A 20954-nucleotide genomic window follows, 5' to 3' on the forward strand; every position below is an offset into this window, starting at 1 on the left:
GACTTATATTCTTTTCTTTTTTCTGTTTGCTTTACATTTATTTTGCTCTTCTTTTCTAGCTTCTTAAGGTAGAAGTTTAGATAACTGATTAGAGATCTTTGTTTCTGAAAATAAACATTTAATGATATAAATTTCCCAGTGAGCTCTGCTATACCTGTGGTCCACAAATTTTGATATGATGATTTTCATTTCTGGTGAGTTCACAATATTTTCTAATTATCCTAAGACATCCTGTTTTTCCTATGGATTTTTAAAGATGTTATTAATTTCCAAGTACTTGGACATTTTTACGTTATTTTTCTGTTATTGATTTCTAGTTTGTTTATTTGCAGCATGGTCAAAGAACACACTATGATTTCAAATCCTTAAAAAAAATTTTAAGTTTATCACCCAGGATATTGTCTAAATTGGTACATATTCCTTGTGTTTATTCTGCTATTGTTGGGTGGAGTGCTCTATAATGTCAATTCAATCTAGCTGGCTAATAATATTGTTTAAGTCTTCCATCTCTTTATTGGTTTTCTGTTTACTACTTCTATCTATTACTGAGAGAGGAATTTTAAAGTCTCCAACCATGCTTGTGGATTTGTCTATTTCTTATTCAGATGTCAGCTTTTGTGTCATGTATTTTGAAGCTCTATTTTTAGGTGCATACACATTTAGGATTGTTATGTCTTTCTGATAAATTGACCCTTTCATCATTATGTAAATTTTCTTCTAACATCCCAATAATTTTCTTTCCTCTTAATTCTACTTTGTCCTGATATTAATATAGTTATTCCAACCAGTTCATTGGTATTTTGAATTCTGGTCTTCTTCCGCAATCTGTCTACTATTATTCACTTTTCACGGTACTCAAATAGCTGCTCCATGCATTCTGTCTAGCTTTTAAAGACAGTACAGAATGTACTTACTCCATCTTATCTAGAATTGAGACCTCCAGACTCTATTTTTTTAATGTTTATTTATTTATTTTCTTATGAGTCATCCATTTTATACACATCAGTGTATACATGTCAATTCCAATCTCCCAATCCATCACACCACAACCCCCACCACCTGCCACTTTGCCCCCTTGGTGTCCATATGTTTGTTCTCTACTTCTGTGTCTCAGTTTCTGCTCTGCAAACCAGTTCATCTGTACCATTTTCTGGGTTCCACATATATGCGTAAATATACGATATTTGTTTTTCTCTTTCTGACTTACTTCACTCTGTATGACAGTCTCTAGATGCATCCATGTATCTACAAATGACCCAATTTCCTTCCTTCTTATGACTGAATAATATTCCATTGTATATATGTACATCTTCTTTACACATTTGTCTGTCAATGGGCATTTAGGTTGCTTCCATAACCTGGCTATTGTAAATAGTGCTGCAACGAACATTGGGGTGCATGTGTCTTTTTGAATTATGGTTTTCTCTGGGTATATGCCCAGTAGTGGGATTGCTGGGTCATATGGTAGTTCTATTTTTAGTGTTTTAAGGAACCTCCATACTGTTCTCCATAGTGGCTGTATCAATTTACATTCCCAGCAACAGTGCAAGTCAGTTCCCATTTCTCCACACCCTCGCCAGCATTTGTTGTTTGTAGATTTTCTCATGATGCCCATTCTAACTGATGTGAGGTGATACCTCATTGTAGTTTTGATTTGCATTTCTCTAGTAATTATTGATGTTGAGCAGCTTTTCATGTGCTTCTTGGCCATCTGTATGTCTTCTATGGAGAAATGTCTATTTAGGTCTTCTGCCCATTTTTGGATTGGTTGTTTGTTCTTTTAATATCGAGCTGCATGAGCTGTTTATATATTTTGGAGATTAATCCTTTGTCTGATGATTCATTTGCAAATATTTCTCCCATTCTGAGGGTTGTCTTTTTGTCTTGTTTATGGTCTCCTTTGCTGTGCAAAAGCTTTTAAGTTTCATTAGGTCCCATTTGTTTATTTTTATTTCCATTACTCTGGAGGTGGATCAAAAAAGATCTTGCTGTGATTTATGTCAAAGAGTGTTCTTCCGATGTTTTCCTCTAAGAGTTTTACAGTGCCCGGTCTTACACTTAGGTCTCTAGTCCATTTTGAGTTTATTTTTGTGTATGGTGTTAGGGAGTGTTCTAATTTCATTCTTTAAATGTAGCTGTCCAGTTTTCCCAGCACCAATTACTGAAGAGACTGTCTTTTCTCCATTGTATATCCTTGTCTCCTTTGTCATAGATTAGTTGACCATAGATGCGTGGGTTTATCTCTGGGCGTTCTATCCTGTTCCATTGATCTATATTTCGGTTCTTGTGCCAGTACCATACTGTCTTGATTACTGTAGGTTTGTAGTATAGTCCGAAGTCAGGGAGTCTGATTCCTCCAGCTCTGTTTTTTTCCCTCAAGACTGCTTCGGCTATTCGGGATCTTTTGTGTCTCCATACAAATTTTGAGATTTTTTACTCTAGTTCTGTAAAAAATGCCATTGGTAATTTGACAGGGATTTCATTGAATCTGCAGATTGCTTTGGGTAGTATAGTCATTTTCACAATATTGATTCTTCCAATCCAAGAACATGGTATATCTCTCTATCTGCTGGTATCATCTTTAATTTCTTTCATCAGTGTCTTATAGTTTTCTGCATACAGGTCTTTTGTCTCCCTAGGTAGGTTTATTCCTAGGTATTTTATTCTTTTTGTTGCAATGGTAAATGGGAGTGTTTCATTAATTTCTCTTTCAGATTTTTCATCATTAGTGTATAGGAATGCAACAGATTTCTGTGCATAAATTTTGTATCCTGCAACTTTACCAAATTCATTGATTAGCTCTAGTAGTTTTCTGGTGGCATCTTTAAGATTCTCTATGTATAGTATTATGTCATCTGCTAACAGTGACAGTTTTACTTCTTCTTTTCCAATTTCTATTCCTTTTATTTCTTTTTCTTCTCTGATTGCCATGGCTAGGACTTCCAAAACTATGTTGAATAATAGTGGTGAGGGTGGACATCCTTGTCTTGTTCCTGATCTTACAGGAAATGCTTTCAGTTTTTCATCATTGAGAATGATGTTTGCTGTGGGTTTGTCATATATGGCCTTTATTATGTTGAGGTAGGTTCCCTCTATGCCCACTTTCTGGAGAGTTTTTAAATAAATGGGTGTTGAATTTTGTGAAAAGCTATTTCTGCATCTATGGAGATGATCATATGTTTTGATTCTTCAATTTGTTAATATGGTGTATCACATTGATTGATCTGCGTATACTGAAGAATCCTTGCATCTCTGGGATAAATCCCACTTGATCATGGTGTATGATCCCTTTAATGTGTTGTTAGATACTGTTTGCTAGTATTTTGTTGAGGATTTTTGCATGTATATTTATCAGTTATATTGGTCTTTAATTTTCTTTTTTTGTAGTATGTTTCATTTTGTATCAGGGTGATGGTGGCCTCACAGAATGAGTTGGGGAGTTTTCCTTCCTCTGCAATTTTTTTGAATGGAAGATTTTGAGAAGAATCGGTGTTAACTCTTCTCTAAATGTTTGATAGAATTCACCTGTAAAGCCATCTGGTCCTGGACTTTTGTTTGTTGGAAGATTTTAAATCACAGTTTCAATTTCATTACTTGTGATTGGTCTGTTCATATTTTCTAATTCTTCCTGGTTCAGTCTTGGCAGGTTATACCTAAGAATCTGTCCATTTCTTCCAGGTTGTCCATTTTATTGGCATAGAGTTGCCTGTAGTAGTCTCTTAGGATGTTTTGTATTTCTGTGGTGTCTGTTGTAACTTCTCCTTTTTCATTTCTAATTTTATTGATTTCAGTCCTCTCCCTCTTCTTCTTGATGAGTCTAGCTAATGGTTTATCAATTTTATCTTCTCAAAGAACCAGCTTTTAGTTTTATTGGTCTTTGCTACTGTTTTCTTTGTTTCTAATTCATTTATTTCTGCTCTGATATTTATATTTTTCCTTCTGCTAACTTTGGGTTTAGTTTGTTCTTCTTTCTCTAGTTCCTTTAGGTGTAATGTTAGATTGTTTATTTGAGATTTTTCTTGTTTCTTGAGGTAGGCTTGTATAGTTATAAACTTTCCTCTTAGAACTGCTTTTGCTGCATCCCATAGGTTTTGGACCGTCGTGTTTTCATTGTCATTTGTCTTTAGGTATTTTTTGATTTCCTCTTTGATTTATTAGTGATCTCTTGGTTATTTAGTAACATATTGTTTAGTTTCCATGTGTTTGTGTTTTTTTACATTTTTTTCCCTCTAATTGATTTCTAATCTCATAGTGTTGTGGTCAGAAATCATGCTTGATATGATTTCAATTTTCTTAAATTTACTGAGGCTTGATTTGTGACCCAAGATGTAATCTATCCTGGAGAATATTCCGTGTGCACTTGAGAAGAAAGTGTAATCTGCTGTTTTTGGATGGAATGTCCTATAAATATCAATTAAATATATCTGGTCTACTGTGCCATTTAAAGCTTGTCTTTCCTTATTAATTTTCATTTTGGATTATCTGTCCATTGGTGTAAGTGAGGTATTAAAGTCCCCCACTATTATTGTGTTACTGTCGATTTTCTCTTTTAGAGCTGTTAGCAGTTGCCTTATGTATTGAGGTGCTCCTATGTTGGGTGCATATATATTTATAATTGTTATATCTTCTTCTTGAATTGATCCCTTGATCATTACGCAGTGTCCTTCCTTGTCTCTTGTAACATTCTTTATTTTAAAGTCTATTTTATCTGATATGAGTATTGCTACTTCAGCTTTCTTTTGATTTCTATTTGTATGGAATATCTTTTTCCATCCCCTCACTTTCAGTCTGTATGTGTCCCTAGGTCTGAAGTGGGTCTCTTGTAGACAGCATATATATGGGTCTTGTTTTTGTACCCATTCAGTAAGCCTGTGTCTTTTGGTTGGAACATTTAATCTATTCACATTTAAGGTAATTATCAATATGTATGTTCCTATGACCATTTTCTTAATTGTTTTGCATTTGTTTTTGTAGGTCCTTTTCTCCTCTTGTGTTTCCCACTTACAGAAGTTCCTCTAGCATTTATTGTACAGCTGGTTTGGTGGTGCTGAATTCTCTTAGCTTTTGCTTGTCTGTAAAGCTTTTGATTTCTCCATCAAATCTGAATGAGATCCTCGTTTGGTAGAGTAATCTTGGTTGTAGGTTCTTCCCTTTCATCACGTTAAGTATATCATGCCACTCCCTTCTGGCTTGTAGAGTTTCTGCTGAGAAATCAGCTGTTAACCTTATGGGAGTTCCCTTGTATGTTATTTGTCATTTTTCCCTTGCTGCTTTCAATAATTTTTCTATCTTTAATTTTTGCCAATTTGATTACTATGTGTCTCAGCGTGTTTCTATTTGGGTTTATCCTGTATGGGACTCTCTGTGTTTCCTGGACTTGGGTGGCTATTTCCTTTCCCACGTTAGGGAGGTTTTCAACTACAATCTCTTCAAATATTTTCTCGGGTCCTTTCTCTCTCTCTTCTCCTTCTGGGACCCCTATAACGTGAATGTTGTTGCGTTTCATGTTGTCCCAGAGGTCTCTTAGGCTGTCTTCATTTCTTTTCATTCTTGTTTCTTTATTCTGTTACATGGCAGTGAATTCCACCATTCTGTCTTCCAGGTCACTTATCCGTTCTTCTGCCTTGGTTATTCTGCTATTGATTCCTTCTAGTGTAGTTTTCATTTCAGTTATTGTATTGCTCATCTCTGTTTGTTTGTTCTTTAATTCTTCTAGATCTTTGTTAAACATTTCTTGCATCTTCTTGATCTTTGCCTCCATTCTTTTTCCGAGGTCCTGGATTATTTTCACTATCATTATTCTGAATTCTTTTTCTGGAAGGTTGCCTATCTCCACTTCATTTAGTTGTTTTTCTGGGGTTTTATCTTGTTCCCTCATCTGGACATAGCCCTCTGACTTTTCATCTTGTCTATCTTTCTGTGAATGTGGTTTTTGTTCCACAGGCTGCAGGACTGCAGTTCTTCTTGCTTCTGCTGTCTGCCCTCTGGTGGATGAGGCTATCTAAGAGACTTGTGGAAGCTTCCTGATGGGAGGGACTGGTGGTGGGTAGAGCTGGCTGTTGCTCTTGTGGGCAGAGCTCAGTAAAACTTTAATCCCCTTGTCTGCTGATGGGTGGGGCTGAGTTCCCTCCCTGTTGGGTGTTTGGCCTGAGGCGATCCAACACTGGAGCCTACCTGGGCTCTATGGTGGGGGCCAATGGTGGACTCTGGGAGGGCTCACACCAAGGAGTCCTTCCCAGAACTTCTGCTGCCAGTGTCCTTGTCCCTTGGTGAGCCACAGCTTTCCCCACCTCCACAGGAGACCCTCCAACACTGGCAGGTAGGTCTAGCTCAGTCTCCTATTGGGTCACTGCTTCTTCCCTTGGGTCCTGATGCGCACACTACTTTGTGTGTGACCTCCAAGAGTGGAGTCTCTGTTTCCCCCAGTCCTGCCAAAGTCTTGCAATCATATCCCACTAGCCTTCAAAGTCTGATTCTCTAGGAATTCCTCCTCCCGTTGCCAGGCCCCCAGGTTGGGAAGTCTGACATGTGGCTCAGAACCTTCACTCCAGTGGGTGGACTTCTGTGGTATAAGTGTTCTCCAGTTTGTCAGTCACCCACCCAGCAGTTATGGGATTTGATTTTATTGTGATAGCACCCCTCCTGTCTCACTGCAGCCTCTTTGTCTTTGCATGTGGGGTATCTTTTTTGGTGAGTTCCAGTGTCTTCCTGTCGATGACTGTTCATCAGTTAGTTGTGATTCTGGTGTTCTCGAAAGAATGAGAGCATGTCCTTCTACTCTGCCATCTTGAACCAATCTCCAGACTCTTTAAAAAGTTAATTTTAGCTTGTAAATTTTAATTTTTAATCAAATACACAAGCATAGTTTAAAAGTCAAATAGTATTATAATTGTTTTAATAAAAACAGAATTTTCTTTTGCCTACCCACACCACATCTCCAATTCCCAATCTCAGAAACAAGTAATTGAAAATATTTTACATAGTTCTTATGGTCATTTGCCTCCATATTTCTAAATAACATACTACTACTACTTCCTGGTTTTTAACCATTAGAAATCATTTACTGACTCTTCCTACAGAAGATGTTTATCTCATATCACTGATAACTTCACTACCTCTCCATTCTTCCAGCAGCATTATATCACAATTCTTTTGTAAATCAATATTCAGTGGATTACCATTTAAAGGTGAATTACATGATCCAGTATGATTACATGTCCTTTCCCATACAAGACGTTTTTGTCTGCCTTGGAGTTAATAACTCTCCCTCTTTCCTTTTTTGCTTAATTTTCTATGTTTCTATCATTAATTAATTCCCACTTTGTCACAGCTGCAAGAATTTTTCTCAATAAGGGCAAAACCTTCCATCCTCAGAAACCAATCTAGACTAACTACTATGGGACTGCCACACAGATTCATCCCAGAGCTTTCTTCCTTGGTTGTTTTGGGAATTTCACTTTTCTGGGTTGGAACTCCAGTTTCCTGCATCCTTGGTATTCCTCTTTCTGAATTTTCTCTTCTTTGTTGGAGAATATCTTTCAGTTGGATCCTGAGAAAGTGTGCATTTGAAGCAAATGTTTAGGTCCTTTAATACTGAATACTGAATGCTTTAGTCTGTCTTACAGTTTATTGATCATTTGCATTGCTAAGAACTTAGATTGCAAGTCAAAAATTTCCCTCAAATAATTGAAGATAATTTTCAACTGTCTTTCAGCTTCTAGTGTTGCTTTTAAGAAGTCTGTTTCAATACTGATTCTATATCTTTTGTATGAGAGTTCTCTTTTTCTCCCTGGAAGGTTTCAGGACCTTTTCTTTACCTTGGGTACTTTGAAACTGCATAGTGAGGAGTTTTGTAGCTTTTCCCCCTTTACTGGTACTTGAGTGGATGCTTTCATCAGGAAAGTATGTCCTTCAATTCTGAGCATTTTTCTTGAATTATTCCTTTGACATGTTTCTTTCTCTATTTTCTCTAGTCTCTTCATATGGAGCTCCTATTTATCAGAAGTTGTTTCCTGCATACTGATCCTCTAATTTTCTAGTTATTCTTTCCCATTTTCTTTCTCTTTGATTTTTGGATGTGGGAAATTTCAATTTTCTCTCCTAAGCCCAATTCTGCATTTAAAATTTGTTGCTACCATATTAATGTCTAGGAGTTTTTTCTTATTTTCTGTTCTTGTTTTATGGAGGCAATATCTTACCTCCTCCTATGGGTATTACTGATAAAATTTTTTAAAGTTTTCTTTTATCCAACAGTTGGCAAACTATAGTCCACAGGGAAAATCTGGTCCATATCATGTTTTTGTATAGCCTGCAATCTAGGAATGGTATTTACATTTTAAAGGTTAAAGAAAAAACAAAGAAGAATGTGGATGCAGACTGTATGTGGCCTGAAAAACATAAAATATGTACTTATCTGGCCCTTTACAGAAAAAGTTTGCCAACTTCTTTTCTACTGCACTGTTTCTGTTTTCTACAAGTTATTCCACCCTGCTTTTGCTTTGTTGGTATTGTTTTGGTCTCTGTTTTTCATATTACAGACATTCTTTGAATATCTGGTGAAGACTCCATGCACTTATTTAAGAGTAAGGCACTGATTGGTAGCTTTGTGTACATGGGTGAGACTTATAGGCTGGGAGACTTGCAGTAAGGTAGGAACAGGGCCACTTTGTTACTATCTGTGGCCCTTATTCATGGGGTGGTCCGTTTTCTTAGACAGCAACACTGTACTTTCCTGCCGTGAAGATATAAGATGGATTGTCAGCCTACTCAGAGCTGAGAAGAAAAAGAGAATGGAGCTCTCACATTCAGTAGGTAGACTTTTCTTACCCCACATCTTTAATACATCCTTAGCCGTAACTGTAGTTAAAGAATATACAGATTCTCTAGTTCATTCTATCCAGAGAGTAAACCTGGGTGGGGGAGGGGGCTGTCTAACTACTACATATACTAACTTGTAACCAATCCTCTTTAGTTTAACAGTGCTTTAACCAACATCTTAGAGTACCCTCAAGTCCTAAGCTTTTCCATGCTTGAATCTGGAAGATCTTGTTAGCTTTCATGATTACAGATTTAAATTTCAGCTTTCTCTTGCCTGCTAAGTCATTCAATTATTCATCTGTTTTCCAGTGTTCAAAATTTATTGACAGCTCATCTGTCATTGTCTCTTCTCCCACTCTTTTCAACTTTATAGGTTTGACATTTTTATTCCTTAACTATCATGGGATTTTGAAAGGGGGGTGAAAATTAACATAAAGGTTTGATTATTCCATAGGGACATTAAAAATCTAAATTTTATATGACGTTCTTGTGTGATATTTTAAAGTAATCCATAGGTTCTGAGGCATCAGACCAACCATAAAATTGGGCAGGATAGGAAGATGTATATTGCCAATATTATATAACAGTGTTGAAAATAAATGCAAAGTCAGGGTGCTAATATATTTTGGTTTATGTTTAAAGTGTCCTATGGCAGAAAGGCATTTAAGTTAACAAAACAGTTCTGAGAAAAAGGTTTCACCTTCTCTTTTTTCCATTGTTTTCATACTGCCTTGCTCAAATGAATTATGCCCACTTGAGACAAAGATTATACTTTAGTAAAGCAGACCCTTTAGGAAACTTATAGTGCAGTTGTAACCTGGTCACAAAACCACCTGGTACATTCCTGAAAGCTGTTATTACTTTTTATGGATTTACATTACTTCAAATACTCTAACAGTCCCATGTGAGCTTAAAAAAAAGATAACATTTTTTTAAACTCAATTTGTTTCTGCTTACTTTAGTCCTTCTAGACATATCCCTTATAAGAACAGTGCATTAGTATAAGCACCTTTTATGTCAATCAATACACATGAGTTTTATCAAATGATGTAAAACATTCACTTGATTATTTTTAGTGGATGTTTCTTTGGCATAAGTTGCTACTTGTTGATACTGTTTCCCTGAAAATCAGTACAATGACAGTTGGGCTATCCACTTTTTAATTAATAAAATACTGAAACTATAGTATTCTACATCAACATTATAAACACATGCTTTTTCTGAAATTCTTGAAAAGTATGTTTTGAAGCTCTAGAAGCTCTCTGGCCAATATGGTATAGCTGGAAAAGCACTGAACCTGGCATTTTTCACTAATTCAACAAGTACTTATTGTGCATCTATGTCCCAAGATGAGGCACAGGTGGTTGCTGAGAATGGAAAAATGTCTAATACATGTTTAGGGAAGGAGACAGATAAACAGGCTACTCCAAAACAATGAGATATATGCTATAATAGAGATAAGTATAAAGTGCTATGGGTTTCCTAAGGAGTAAATAACTCTAGTTGGAGAAATAAAAAAAGTCTTCATAAAGGACATGACCTCTTCAACTAGGTTTTGATTGGTAAACTTGCCAAATGAACTGTATGGTAACTTGTATGCCAAGGCAAAGAATAATGAAAGGATATGGTACATTTAACAGTTTAATAGTGAGATGTTTATATTTAATAGTGAGAATTTTAGTGGATACAGGTAGGCATAAGGATGAAAAACCAAGTCTTAAGGTTTTAAATGTAGGTGGTGTCAAGACATGAAGGTGCGTTTAGTAGCTATGTAACATTAGACAAGTAATTTCATCTTTCACAACCTGTTTAATATATGTAGAAAAGGTTTATAAATGACAAAATAGGATACAAATGTACTTTTGCTTCAAATGGTTTCTTAAAATTCAAGGCATTGCTTATATTAAGAGAAAAAATCAACTGAGGTAAAAATATTTATTTTCCTGAAATTAAGCCTACTGACTAAAAGGCAAGAATTTTAAAACAAACATTAAGGCTCCCCTAGAAACTATTTGCTGAATATTAAAGTAAAACAAACAGGTCAATCAACAGGGAGAGACAAAGTAAGTAGATGAAATGCTTCAAGAACAATTTCCAGTGAAACCTGATGCCAAGTACCAGTGGGATTTCTAGGCAGAGAAGGGTAGTAGGTTAAACATAGAACTGAATCACTCAGTTTGAAGAGAAACAAGTGCAGAATATCATTCTGAAATGATGGGGAGGGGAGTGGGTGATGTGTTCTGGGACTTAAATCCAGCTGTTGCAGTCATGTCATCAGCATAGGTAAATCTGAACTCAAATGCAAGCTGGTCTGCTTATGTTTAAATGAGTTAATGTGAGTAAACAAGACACTTGAGAAAAGTCCAATTTCTAGATTGGTTAAGGCAGATAATGGTTAGCTGTGGGTCTTCTGGCTGATCTGAAAACGTGTCAAATGGCCATATTTTCATGACTTTACTCTTAATCTGTGTTCTTCTATTTGAATTATCTGAATTTTATTTGTACAGCTTCACAGGAAAAAACTATTACATGGTTAAACTAATTATAATTTCATAGAGAACATAAAGTGTTAAATTAGACTATAAATAATCTAATAATTATAGTATTTATAAATTTAAAGTGTTGATGTTCTGTGAAATTATGGTATAAAATGGTGATTTAAAAACTAGTTCCACAAAGCACAAATCTTAATGGACCAGAATCTTTAGAAAAAAGAGTATTATAATTAAATTTTACTGTTAGTTGGTGTGAATTCTTTAGTACCATGAACACAGTTTGTTTTAACTCTTCTTAAATGGTTTGCTTTTTACCCATAAAATCATCATTTAGGTTCTGATGTTCACAAGATAAAATTTTATTGTTTGGTGGTGAGCTTCTATAAACGTTTACTGAGCACTCTGTTGTACGCTCACTGACCAATCATAAATCTTTAACCTTTAGCAAATATTGAGTTTTATTTTGGGTTTCAATTATTCCATTGACTCTTTCAACTTTCACTCCTGACATCTATCACTGAATATATACCAGTTCCCAGGGTTCTAGTGAAATAAAATTCCATCAAATTTACTATAAGGAATAAAGTAGCAAGACTAGCTCTACAAACAGTCCTGGTCAGAGATAATATTACAGTAATATTACATTAAATTTCACTCCACTTACCTACCTAGGGCCTGGTTTAAGGCCCTGTATGCTTGAATTTCATACCACTGACGACCTGGTAAAAGACCTCTTAATTTTGAATGCTGGTCATTATATTGTCGCTTTAGTTCAACCTAATAATTTAAAAATATATTAAAAAAAGATAGTAGGTAATTAAAGGTCATTTAAAAACTCATTAACTGCTAACATTTTGAGTATCATTTAATTAGGGTAGAAAGATTTGTTTTTCAGTACTAAACATTTTTCAGTTCATTTAAAACATTTCTATTCATCTTTACATTTCCTAAATGCCTACATGAACTTAGTTAATTAGCTGTGTGATAGCAATCAGTTTTATTGAGAAATAATTTATATATGACAAAATTCACAAACTTTCAATGTACATGTAGATAAATTTTAATAAATGTATAGTCATGTAACCACCACCACAATCATAATTTAGAATATTTTCACTACCTAAAAACTCCTTCCTACCCCTCTTCAGGCAATTTCCTTTATTGCTGACCCTGTCAACCAATGGTCTACTTTCTGTTTTGCCTTTTTTAGAATTCTATGTAAATGTTATTATACAGTATGTAATCATTTGTGTCTGTTTTTTTTCATTTAGCATAATGATTTTGGAATTCATTCCAAAATAGTTCATTATTTTATGTTTATCCAGCCTGATAATCTCTGCTTTTTAATTGGGATGTTTAGTCCATTTACATTTAATGTTAATTATTGTTATGATTTAGTTTAAATCTACAGCATAGAATATACATTCTTCTCAAGTGCACATGGAACATTCTCCAAGATAGATTATATGTCGGACCACAAAATAAGTCTTAAGAAATTTAAGACTGAAATTACATCAAGTATCTTTTCCAACCACAATGGTAAGAAATTAGAAATTAATAACATAAGGAAAACTGAAATAGTCACAAATACGTGGAAATTGAAGAACATGCACCTGAACAACCAATGGGTCAAAGAAGAAATCAAGAGAGAAATAAAATAGCATCTTGAGGGACATCCCTGGTGGTCCAGTGGTTGAGAATCTGCCTTCCAATGCAGGTGACACGGGTTCAATCCCTGGTTGGGGAACTAAGATCCCACATACCACAGGGCAACTAAGCCCATGTGCTGCAACTACTGAGTATGCACACCGCAACTAGAGAGCCCATGCTGCAACTACTGAGCCCATGTGCTCTGAAGCCCACGCACTGCAACTAGAGAGAGAAGCGCAAGTGCCGCAATGAAGAGACCGCATGCTGCAATGAAAGATCCCACATGCCGCAAGGAAGATCCCACGTGCCACAACTAAGACCCAATGCAGCCAAAAATAAATAATTTTTAAAAATTATCTCAATACAAATGAAAATGGAAACACAACAAACCAAAACTATGGGATGTAACAATAGCAGTTCTAAGAGAGAAGTTTATAGCAAAAAATGCCGACATGAAGAAAAAACAAAGATCTCAGATAAACAACATAACTTTACATCTTAAGAAACTAGAAAAAAGAACAAACTAATCTCAGCAGAAGGAAGGAAACTACTAAGATGAGAGCAAAAATATATGAAACAGACCAGAAAAAACGACAACAAAAAAATCAATGAAACTACGAGTTGTTTTTTTAAAGATAAATAAAACTGATATACTTTTGCTAATTAATTAAGCAAAAAAAAAAGGACTCAAATAAAATTACAAATGAAAGCATAGATTACAGCTGATACTACAGAAATACAATGAATCCTAAGAGACTACTATGAACAATTATATGTGAAAAAAAAGGATAACTTAGAAGAAATGGATAAATTCCTAGAAAAAAATCAACCTACCAAGAATAATCATAAAGATATAAAAAATCTGAACAGACCTATAACAAGTAAGGACATTAACGCAGTAATCAAAAACCTCCCAAACGAAGAAAAGCTCAGGACCAGATAACTTCATTGGTGAGACTGAAACTCTACTAAGCATTTAAGGAAGAATTAACACCAGTTCTTCTCAAATGCTTCTGAAATACTGAAGGGGAGGGAACACTTCCAAACTCGTTTTAAGAGGTCAGCATTATTCTCATAACAAAGGCATGTAGGGACTTTAAAAAGAGAAAATTACAGGCCAACATCCTGATAAACATAGTGGCAAAAATCCTCAGTAACAACAACAACAACAAAACTGAATTCAATAGCACAGTAAAAGGATCATACACCACGATCAAGGGTGATTTATCCCTGAAATACACATTGGTTTAACATACATAAATCAATAAATGTGATACACCACTATAACAAAATGAAGGATAAAAATCACATTATCTCAATAGACGCAGAAAAAGCACTTGACAAAATTCAACATCCTTTCATGATAAAAATTCTCAAAAATTAGGCATAGAGGAAACATACTTCCATATACTAAAGGCCATATAGACAAGCCCACAGAAACATCACACTTAATAGTGAAAAGCTAAAAGCTTTTCCTCTAAGGTCAGGAATGAGACAGAGGTGCCCACTCTTACCACTTCTATTCAACAAGTTATTAAAAGTCTTAGCCAGAGCAATTAGGGAAGAAAAAGTAATAAAAGGCATCCAAAACAGAGAAGAAGAACTAAAATTGTCTGTTTGCAGATACATGATCTTATATGTAGAAAAGCCTAAAGATCCACCAAAAAACTCTTAGAATTAATAAAATTCAGTAAGGTTGCAGGATACAAAAATCAGTTGTGTTCCTACACACTAACGACAACCTATCCAAGAAATTAGGAAAACAATCCCATTTACGATAGCATCAAAAAGAATAAAACACTTTAGAATAAATTTAACTAAGGAGGTGAAAATCTTTACACTAAAAACTATAAAACACTGATGAAAGAAATTGAAGAAACACAAATAAAACAGGAAAGATCCTGTTTATGGACTGGAATAATTAGTATCGTTAAAATGTCCTTATTACCCAAAGTGATCTACAGATCCAGTAAAATCTCTATCAAAATCCAAGAGACATTTTTTTTTGGCGGTACACGGGCCTCTCACTGTTGTGGCCTCTCCCGTTGCGGAGCACAGGCTCCAGACGCGCAGGCTCAGCAGCCATGGCTCACGGGCCCAGCCACTCCATGGCATGTGGGATCTTCCTGGACCGGGGCACGAACCCATGTCCCCTGCATCAGCAGGTGGACTCTCAACCACTGCGCCACCAGGGAAGCCTCAAGTGACATTTTTTACAGAAATAGAAAAAAGAATTCTAAAATTTGTATGGAACCACAAAAGATCCCGAATAGCCAAAGCAATGTTAAGGAAGAACAAAGCTGGAGGCAACACATTTCCTGATTTCAAACTATATTATAAAACTTTAGTAATCAAAACAGTACGGTACTGGCATAAAATCAGACACTCAGGCCAATGGAACAGAAGAGAGAATTCGAAATAAACCCATGCATATATGGTTAACTGATCTTTGACAAGGGCACCAAGAATAGACAATGGGGAAAGATAATCTCTTTAGGAATGGTGGTGGGAAAACTGGATATCTGCATGCCAAAGAATGAAACTGGATCCTTATCTTATACCATATATAAAAATCAACTCTAAATGAATTAAAGATTTAAATGTATACTCTGAGACCATAACACTCCTAGAAGAAAACAGGAAAAAGCTCCTTGTTCTCAGCAATGATTTTTTGGATATGACACCAAAAGCACAGGGAACAAAAGCAAAAATAAACAAGTGGGACTACATTAAACTAAAACACTTCTGCACAGAAAAAGAAACAATCAACAAAATGAAAAGACAACCTATGGAACAGGAGAACCATAATCTGATAAGAGGTTTATATCTAAAATATATAAGGAACTCATGCAAAACCAACACCCCGCCCCACAAAAAAAAAAAAAAAAGGAAAACACAGAAGAAAACCTGATTAAAAAATAAGCAGAAGTCCTGAATAGACATTTTTTCAAAGAAGACATACAAGTGGTCGATGGGTATATGAAAAGGTGTTTAACATCACTAATCATCAGGGAAATGCAAATTAAAACAAAAATGAGATATCACCTAATACTTGTTAGGATGGCTATTATCAAAAAGACAAGAGGGGCTTCCCTGGTGGCACAGTGGTTGAGAGTCTGCCTGCCAATACAGGGGACACAGGTTCGTGCTCCGGTCTGGGAAGATCCCACATGCCGCGGAGCAGCTGGGCCCGTGAGCCATGGCCGCTGAGCCTGCGCGTCCGGAGCCTGTGCTCCACAACGGAAGAGGCCGCGACAGTAAGAGGCCCGCGTACCGCAAAAAAAAAAAAAAAAAAAAAAAAGACGAGATGACAAGTGTCGGCAAGGGTATGGAGTAAAAGGAACACTTATACACTGTTGGTGGGAACGTAAAATTGGTATAGCCATTATGGAAAATGGTATGGACGTTCCCCAAAGAATTAAAAATAGAACTACCATATAATCCAGCAATCCCACTGCTGGGTATATATCTAAAAGAAATAAAATCACTGTCTTGAAGAGATGTGTGCAGTCTCATGTTCATTACAACATTCTTCACATTGGCAAGACATGAAAACAACATGTTATTGATGAATGAATGAACGGGCAAATAAAATGTAAAATATATATACACATACACACACACACACGCGTATATATAAGGGAATATTATTCAGGCATAAAAAGGAAATCCTGCCATTTGCAACCACATGGATGAACCTGGAGTATATTATACTAAGTGAAATAGGCCAGACAGGGAAACATAGCCATGACCTCACTTATACGTGGCATCTAAAACTGTTAAACACATTGAACCCAAGAGTAGAATGGTGGTTGGTAGTAGGTGAGGGGTGGAGGAAATGGGGAGATACTGGTTAAAGAGTATAAATTATCAGTGACTTTTGGTTACAAGATGAGTAAGTTCTGGGATTTGAATGTATAGCATGGCAACTATACTCAATAGTAATGTATTGTATACTTGAACTATGCTATGACCTTAAGTGTTCTCATCATATGCTGAAAAAATGGTTAACTATGTGAGGTGATGGTTGTGTTAATTAACCTGATTACGGTAATTTGACAATATATATTAAGTCACCACAATTTACACCTTAAATATACAGAATTTTTATTTGTCAATTATATCTCAAAGAAATTGGGGTGGGGGGGGGAAGAAGTCCATACAGTGTTGTGGCAAACTTTCTGCTGGCCTTGATCCTGGTTTTGGAAAGATGGACCTCTTATTTCCCTAGTAAAAACCCTTCATGGCCTCAAAATACCATAAATAACATTGAAAGCCAAATGAAAACCTGGAGAAAAAGTTCTGTTAACTAATATACAATGAACTCATACACAATCAATGTTTACAAAATCTAACTACTAAAAGTAAATAATCTGTGAGAAAGCAAGTCATCAAATTGAATGATAAATGGCTGGTAACCCACATGAAAAGATGCTCAACTTTACTAGTAAACCAAGAAATGCAAATTTAATATTTCCATTGTTTTTGTCTGTAGAATACTGACAAATATTTACCAAATGTATTTATATTTTCCAACAAGTACAGATAGATAATATGTACGAGAATACTCATTGCATCTTTTTATTGAAGAAAATTAAGAAACAATCTAAATGTACATCAAGTACAATGAAATATACTACAATTATTCTGAGATAAATATTGGGCTATTATATAGAAAGAAACAGATCTATATGTTTTGACATAGAAATTTAGCCAAGATATATATTTTAAATAAAAAATCAAGTAAAACACAAACACACACATACAAATGGCCAGGTGTCATGTTAGGAATAAGGAACACAATATAGAGCAATACCAATTTTAAACTAGCCCCCCAAAAGACTTAAACCAAACTCTAACAAGAACCACAGGGGAAACAATTTAAAGACCGTACTTTGAGCTTTTCCCAGATCTCCCCTAATATACTGTCAAATCGTGTCCATATAAGTTCAAGATGATCACCTACTAATTGAACTGCCTACAAAAACAAAAATATATTTTTGTTTCTATACAATAGAAATTGTATAATTTCTATACAATAGAAATTACTAGAAAGATGATCCATAATCAAGGAAAAACAGGCAGTCAATAGAAACCAATCTAGAAAGGGCTCAGCTATTGGAATTAGTTGACAAAGACTTTAAAGTAGCTGTTATAAATATATTTAAATAACTTAAAAACATATGCTTTAACGACTGAAATTTGGAGAATCTCATCAGAGAAATGGAAATATAAAAAAGACCCAAATAGAAATTCTACAACTGCAAAATACAATAACTTAAAAAAAATTCATTGGATGGATTTAACAGCATATTGGAGAAGGCAGAAGAATTAGTCAGTAAATCTTAAGACAGATCAATAGAAATAATGAAACACATCAATCGGAGCAAAATAACTTCATACACACCAAAGACACTGGTTGGTGTAAAAGAATCAAAGCATAAAAAAGCAGTCAGAGGGACTTCCCTGGTGGCACAGTGGTTAAGAATCCACCTGCCAATGCAGGGGACACATGTTCAAGCCCTGGTCCGGGAAGATCCCACATGCCTCAGAGTGACTAAGCCCATGCGTCACAACTACTGAACCTGCGCCCTAGAGCCCATAAGCCACAACTACTGAAGCCCGCATGCTTAGATCCCGTGCTCTGCAACAAGAGAAGCCACTGCAATGAGAAGCCCACGGACCGCAACGAAGAGTAGCCCCCGCTCGCTGCAACTAGAGAAAGCCCATGCACAGCAATGAAGACCCAACACAGCCAAAAATTAAATAAATAAATAAAAAGCAGTCAATGATGATCTAAACAAATTTAAAAATCAGAGTTGAAACAGTACTAATGCATTTGATACAATATTTATTGACTCAAATGCTCCACTGTTAAAGGACATCAAGAATTTCTCACTTTTCCGAGTGACCGAATGTACGTTCATTTTCTATCTAGGTAATAACACACAGAGACTGTGTTAAATTAAACTTCTGCTTCTTTTCTGGAACAGAAATCATAATAAATTCTGCTATCTAGTCCTTGAATTTGATATTATAATCATATCCCTTTCAAAAAGACTCATAATTAATTACAGGGCATAAAACTACATTCCTATTAAAAGAAATGTCACACCAAAGGGTACCACATACCCAGCCTTCATCTGGTCTTCATAAAAATCTTTAAAATTACATCATCTCAAAAGTGAACTACTTTTATACAAGGTCAGAATGTATGGTATACACAAATCAGATTGACCTATTCAAATATATAAGTTAATGAGCTTTTTCCTGTAAAAAGCTCTCTTGTATAAAAGTTCCTTCTTTTTTTACTGAAGTATAGTTAATTTACAATGTTGTGTTAGAAAATGCAAGTTTTGAGGGCAAGAAAATTATGTATTATGATTTCACATTTTTCATATACTAACTGAATGAAAAAAGTGAGTTTTTTAAGCTGCTCTCAAGAATGCTATATTTAATTATGCCTCAATAAAGCTTAAAAAAAAGAAACTAAATAAAAAAGAATGCTGTAGAAACATTAAAAATATGCATTTAAAGTATAAAAATTGATATAATGAAAAGAAGAAATATTTGATAACTTAAAAAAATACTAATTCCATTCAATATTTATAGTTTTGGCTGTGTGTAAGGTATCTGTGATACGCACTAGGAATACAAAGACAAGTTAAAAATATTTTCTGCCCAGCAAGAGATTACAAGAACAGAAACGACTGAGTACAAATGGCCATCAAGTAAATATAAGTGCTAAAATATTAACTTTGATTACAGTATATAAAAATAAGAGGAGTTGAGAAATGAAGACATGCTATGAATTTGATACGAGAGTAATGAGGGCCTTACCTGGAAAGCCAAAGGGAATGGAAAAGAGACCCAGTTCATAACACATTGTGGAGTTACAGAACTTAAGTGACAAAGTAGATGTGGGTTTATTAAAGGGGGAAAAGTCAAAAATGACTCCAAAGTTTCCAGCCACTGAGAGAAGGAATCCAGTAACCCACCAAGAGAAGACAAAAAGAAAAGTATGTTTAAGGAAGAAGATAAACTTGGCTCAAGCCATGTTAAAGAAATAATTTCTAGGGCTTCCCTGATGGCGCAGTGGTTGAGAATCTGTCTGCCAGTGCAGGGGACACGGGTTCGAGCCCTGGTCTGGGAAGATCCCACATGCCGCGGAGCAACTGGGCCCGTGAGCCACAATTACTGAGCCTGCGCGTCTGGAGCCTGTGTTCCACAACAATAGAGGCCGCGATAGTAAGAGGCCCGCGCACTGGCGCACTGTGATGAAGAGTGGCACACGCTTGCCACAACTAGAGAAAGCCCACACACAGAAACGAAGACTCAACACAGCCATAAATAAATAAAAAATTTTAAAAAAATTTCTAAACCAAGAATAGAAATTGATAATGAGTTAGCTAATCAGAAAGTCAAAATTGGAAAAGTAGGGAACCAAAGATCTTAATAATAAATGATAACAATATCTGTCAAGCTACTATAACATTCCATGCACAGTGCAGTGCTTAATAGGTATTATTATCTCATTTAATCCTCATAACAATCTTAAAAAGTTGGTACTGTTACCTCATTTTACAGATTAGAAAAATAAGTTTTAAAAAATTAAGTAACATGTGGAAGGTGACCCAGTATGTAAGTAGTAAAGCTGGGATTTGAATCTAGTCTGTCTCTCTCCAGAGCTTGCTCTCTTAAGAGTAAAAACCCAAGAGTCAGGACACCCTACAGCTTCTCTGAGTGAGATCTTAGGTAACTCAATTCTATTGTGGCTTTCTCCTATTTAAAAATGGAATGAGTATTAAAATCTAATTAAAATAAAAGATGGTTCTCAAATTTAATAACAACAATTTATTCACATAACAAACTGCTAGCATTGTAAGTTCACAAACTGACTATAATTCCTAGCAACTAGTTAATCCAATGTGAAACAGTAGGAATTGTTCTTTTCAGTCAGTCAGCTTTTAAAGATCCCCTATGTGGTATTTC

General features: G+C 35.5%; 1 protein-coding gene across 1 annotated transcript in view; it reads right to left on the reverse strand.

Annotated features, from left to right (window-relative positions):
• The window catches only part of BRIP1 (BRCA1 interacting DNA helicase 1), a 198795-nt gene that overhangs the window by 13043 nt on the left and 164798 nt on the right, over positions 1–20954 (reverse strand). Inside the window, exon 17 of the mRNA XM_030881813.2 lies at positions 11977–12089. Coding sequence (XP_030737673.1) covers positions 11977–12089 — 113 coding nt within the window. The remainder of the gene's footprint in view (positions 1–11976; positions 12090–20954) is intronic.

The sequence above is a fragment of the Globicephala melas genome, chromosome 20 (genome assembly GCF_963455315.2).
Source record: "Globicephala melas chromosome 20, mGloMel1.2, whole genome shotgun sequence".
Taxonomy (NCBI): domain Eukaryota; kingdom Metazoa; phylum Chordata; class Mammalia; order Artiodactyla; family Delphinidae; genus Globicephala; species Globicephala melas.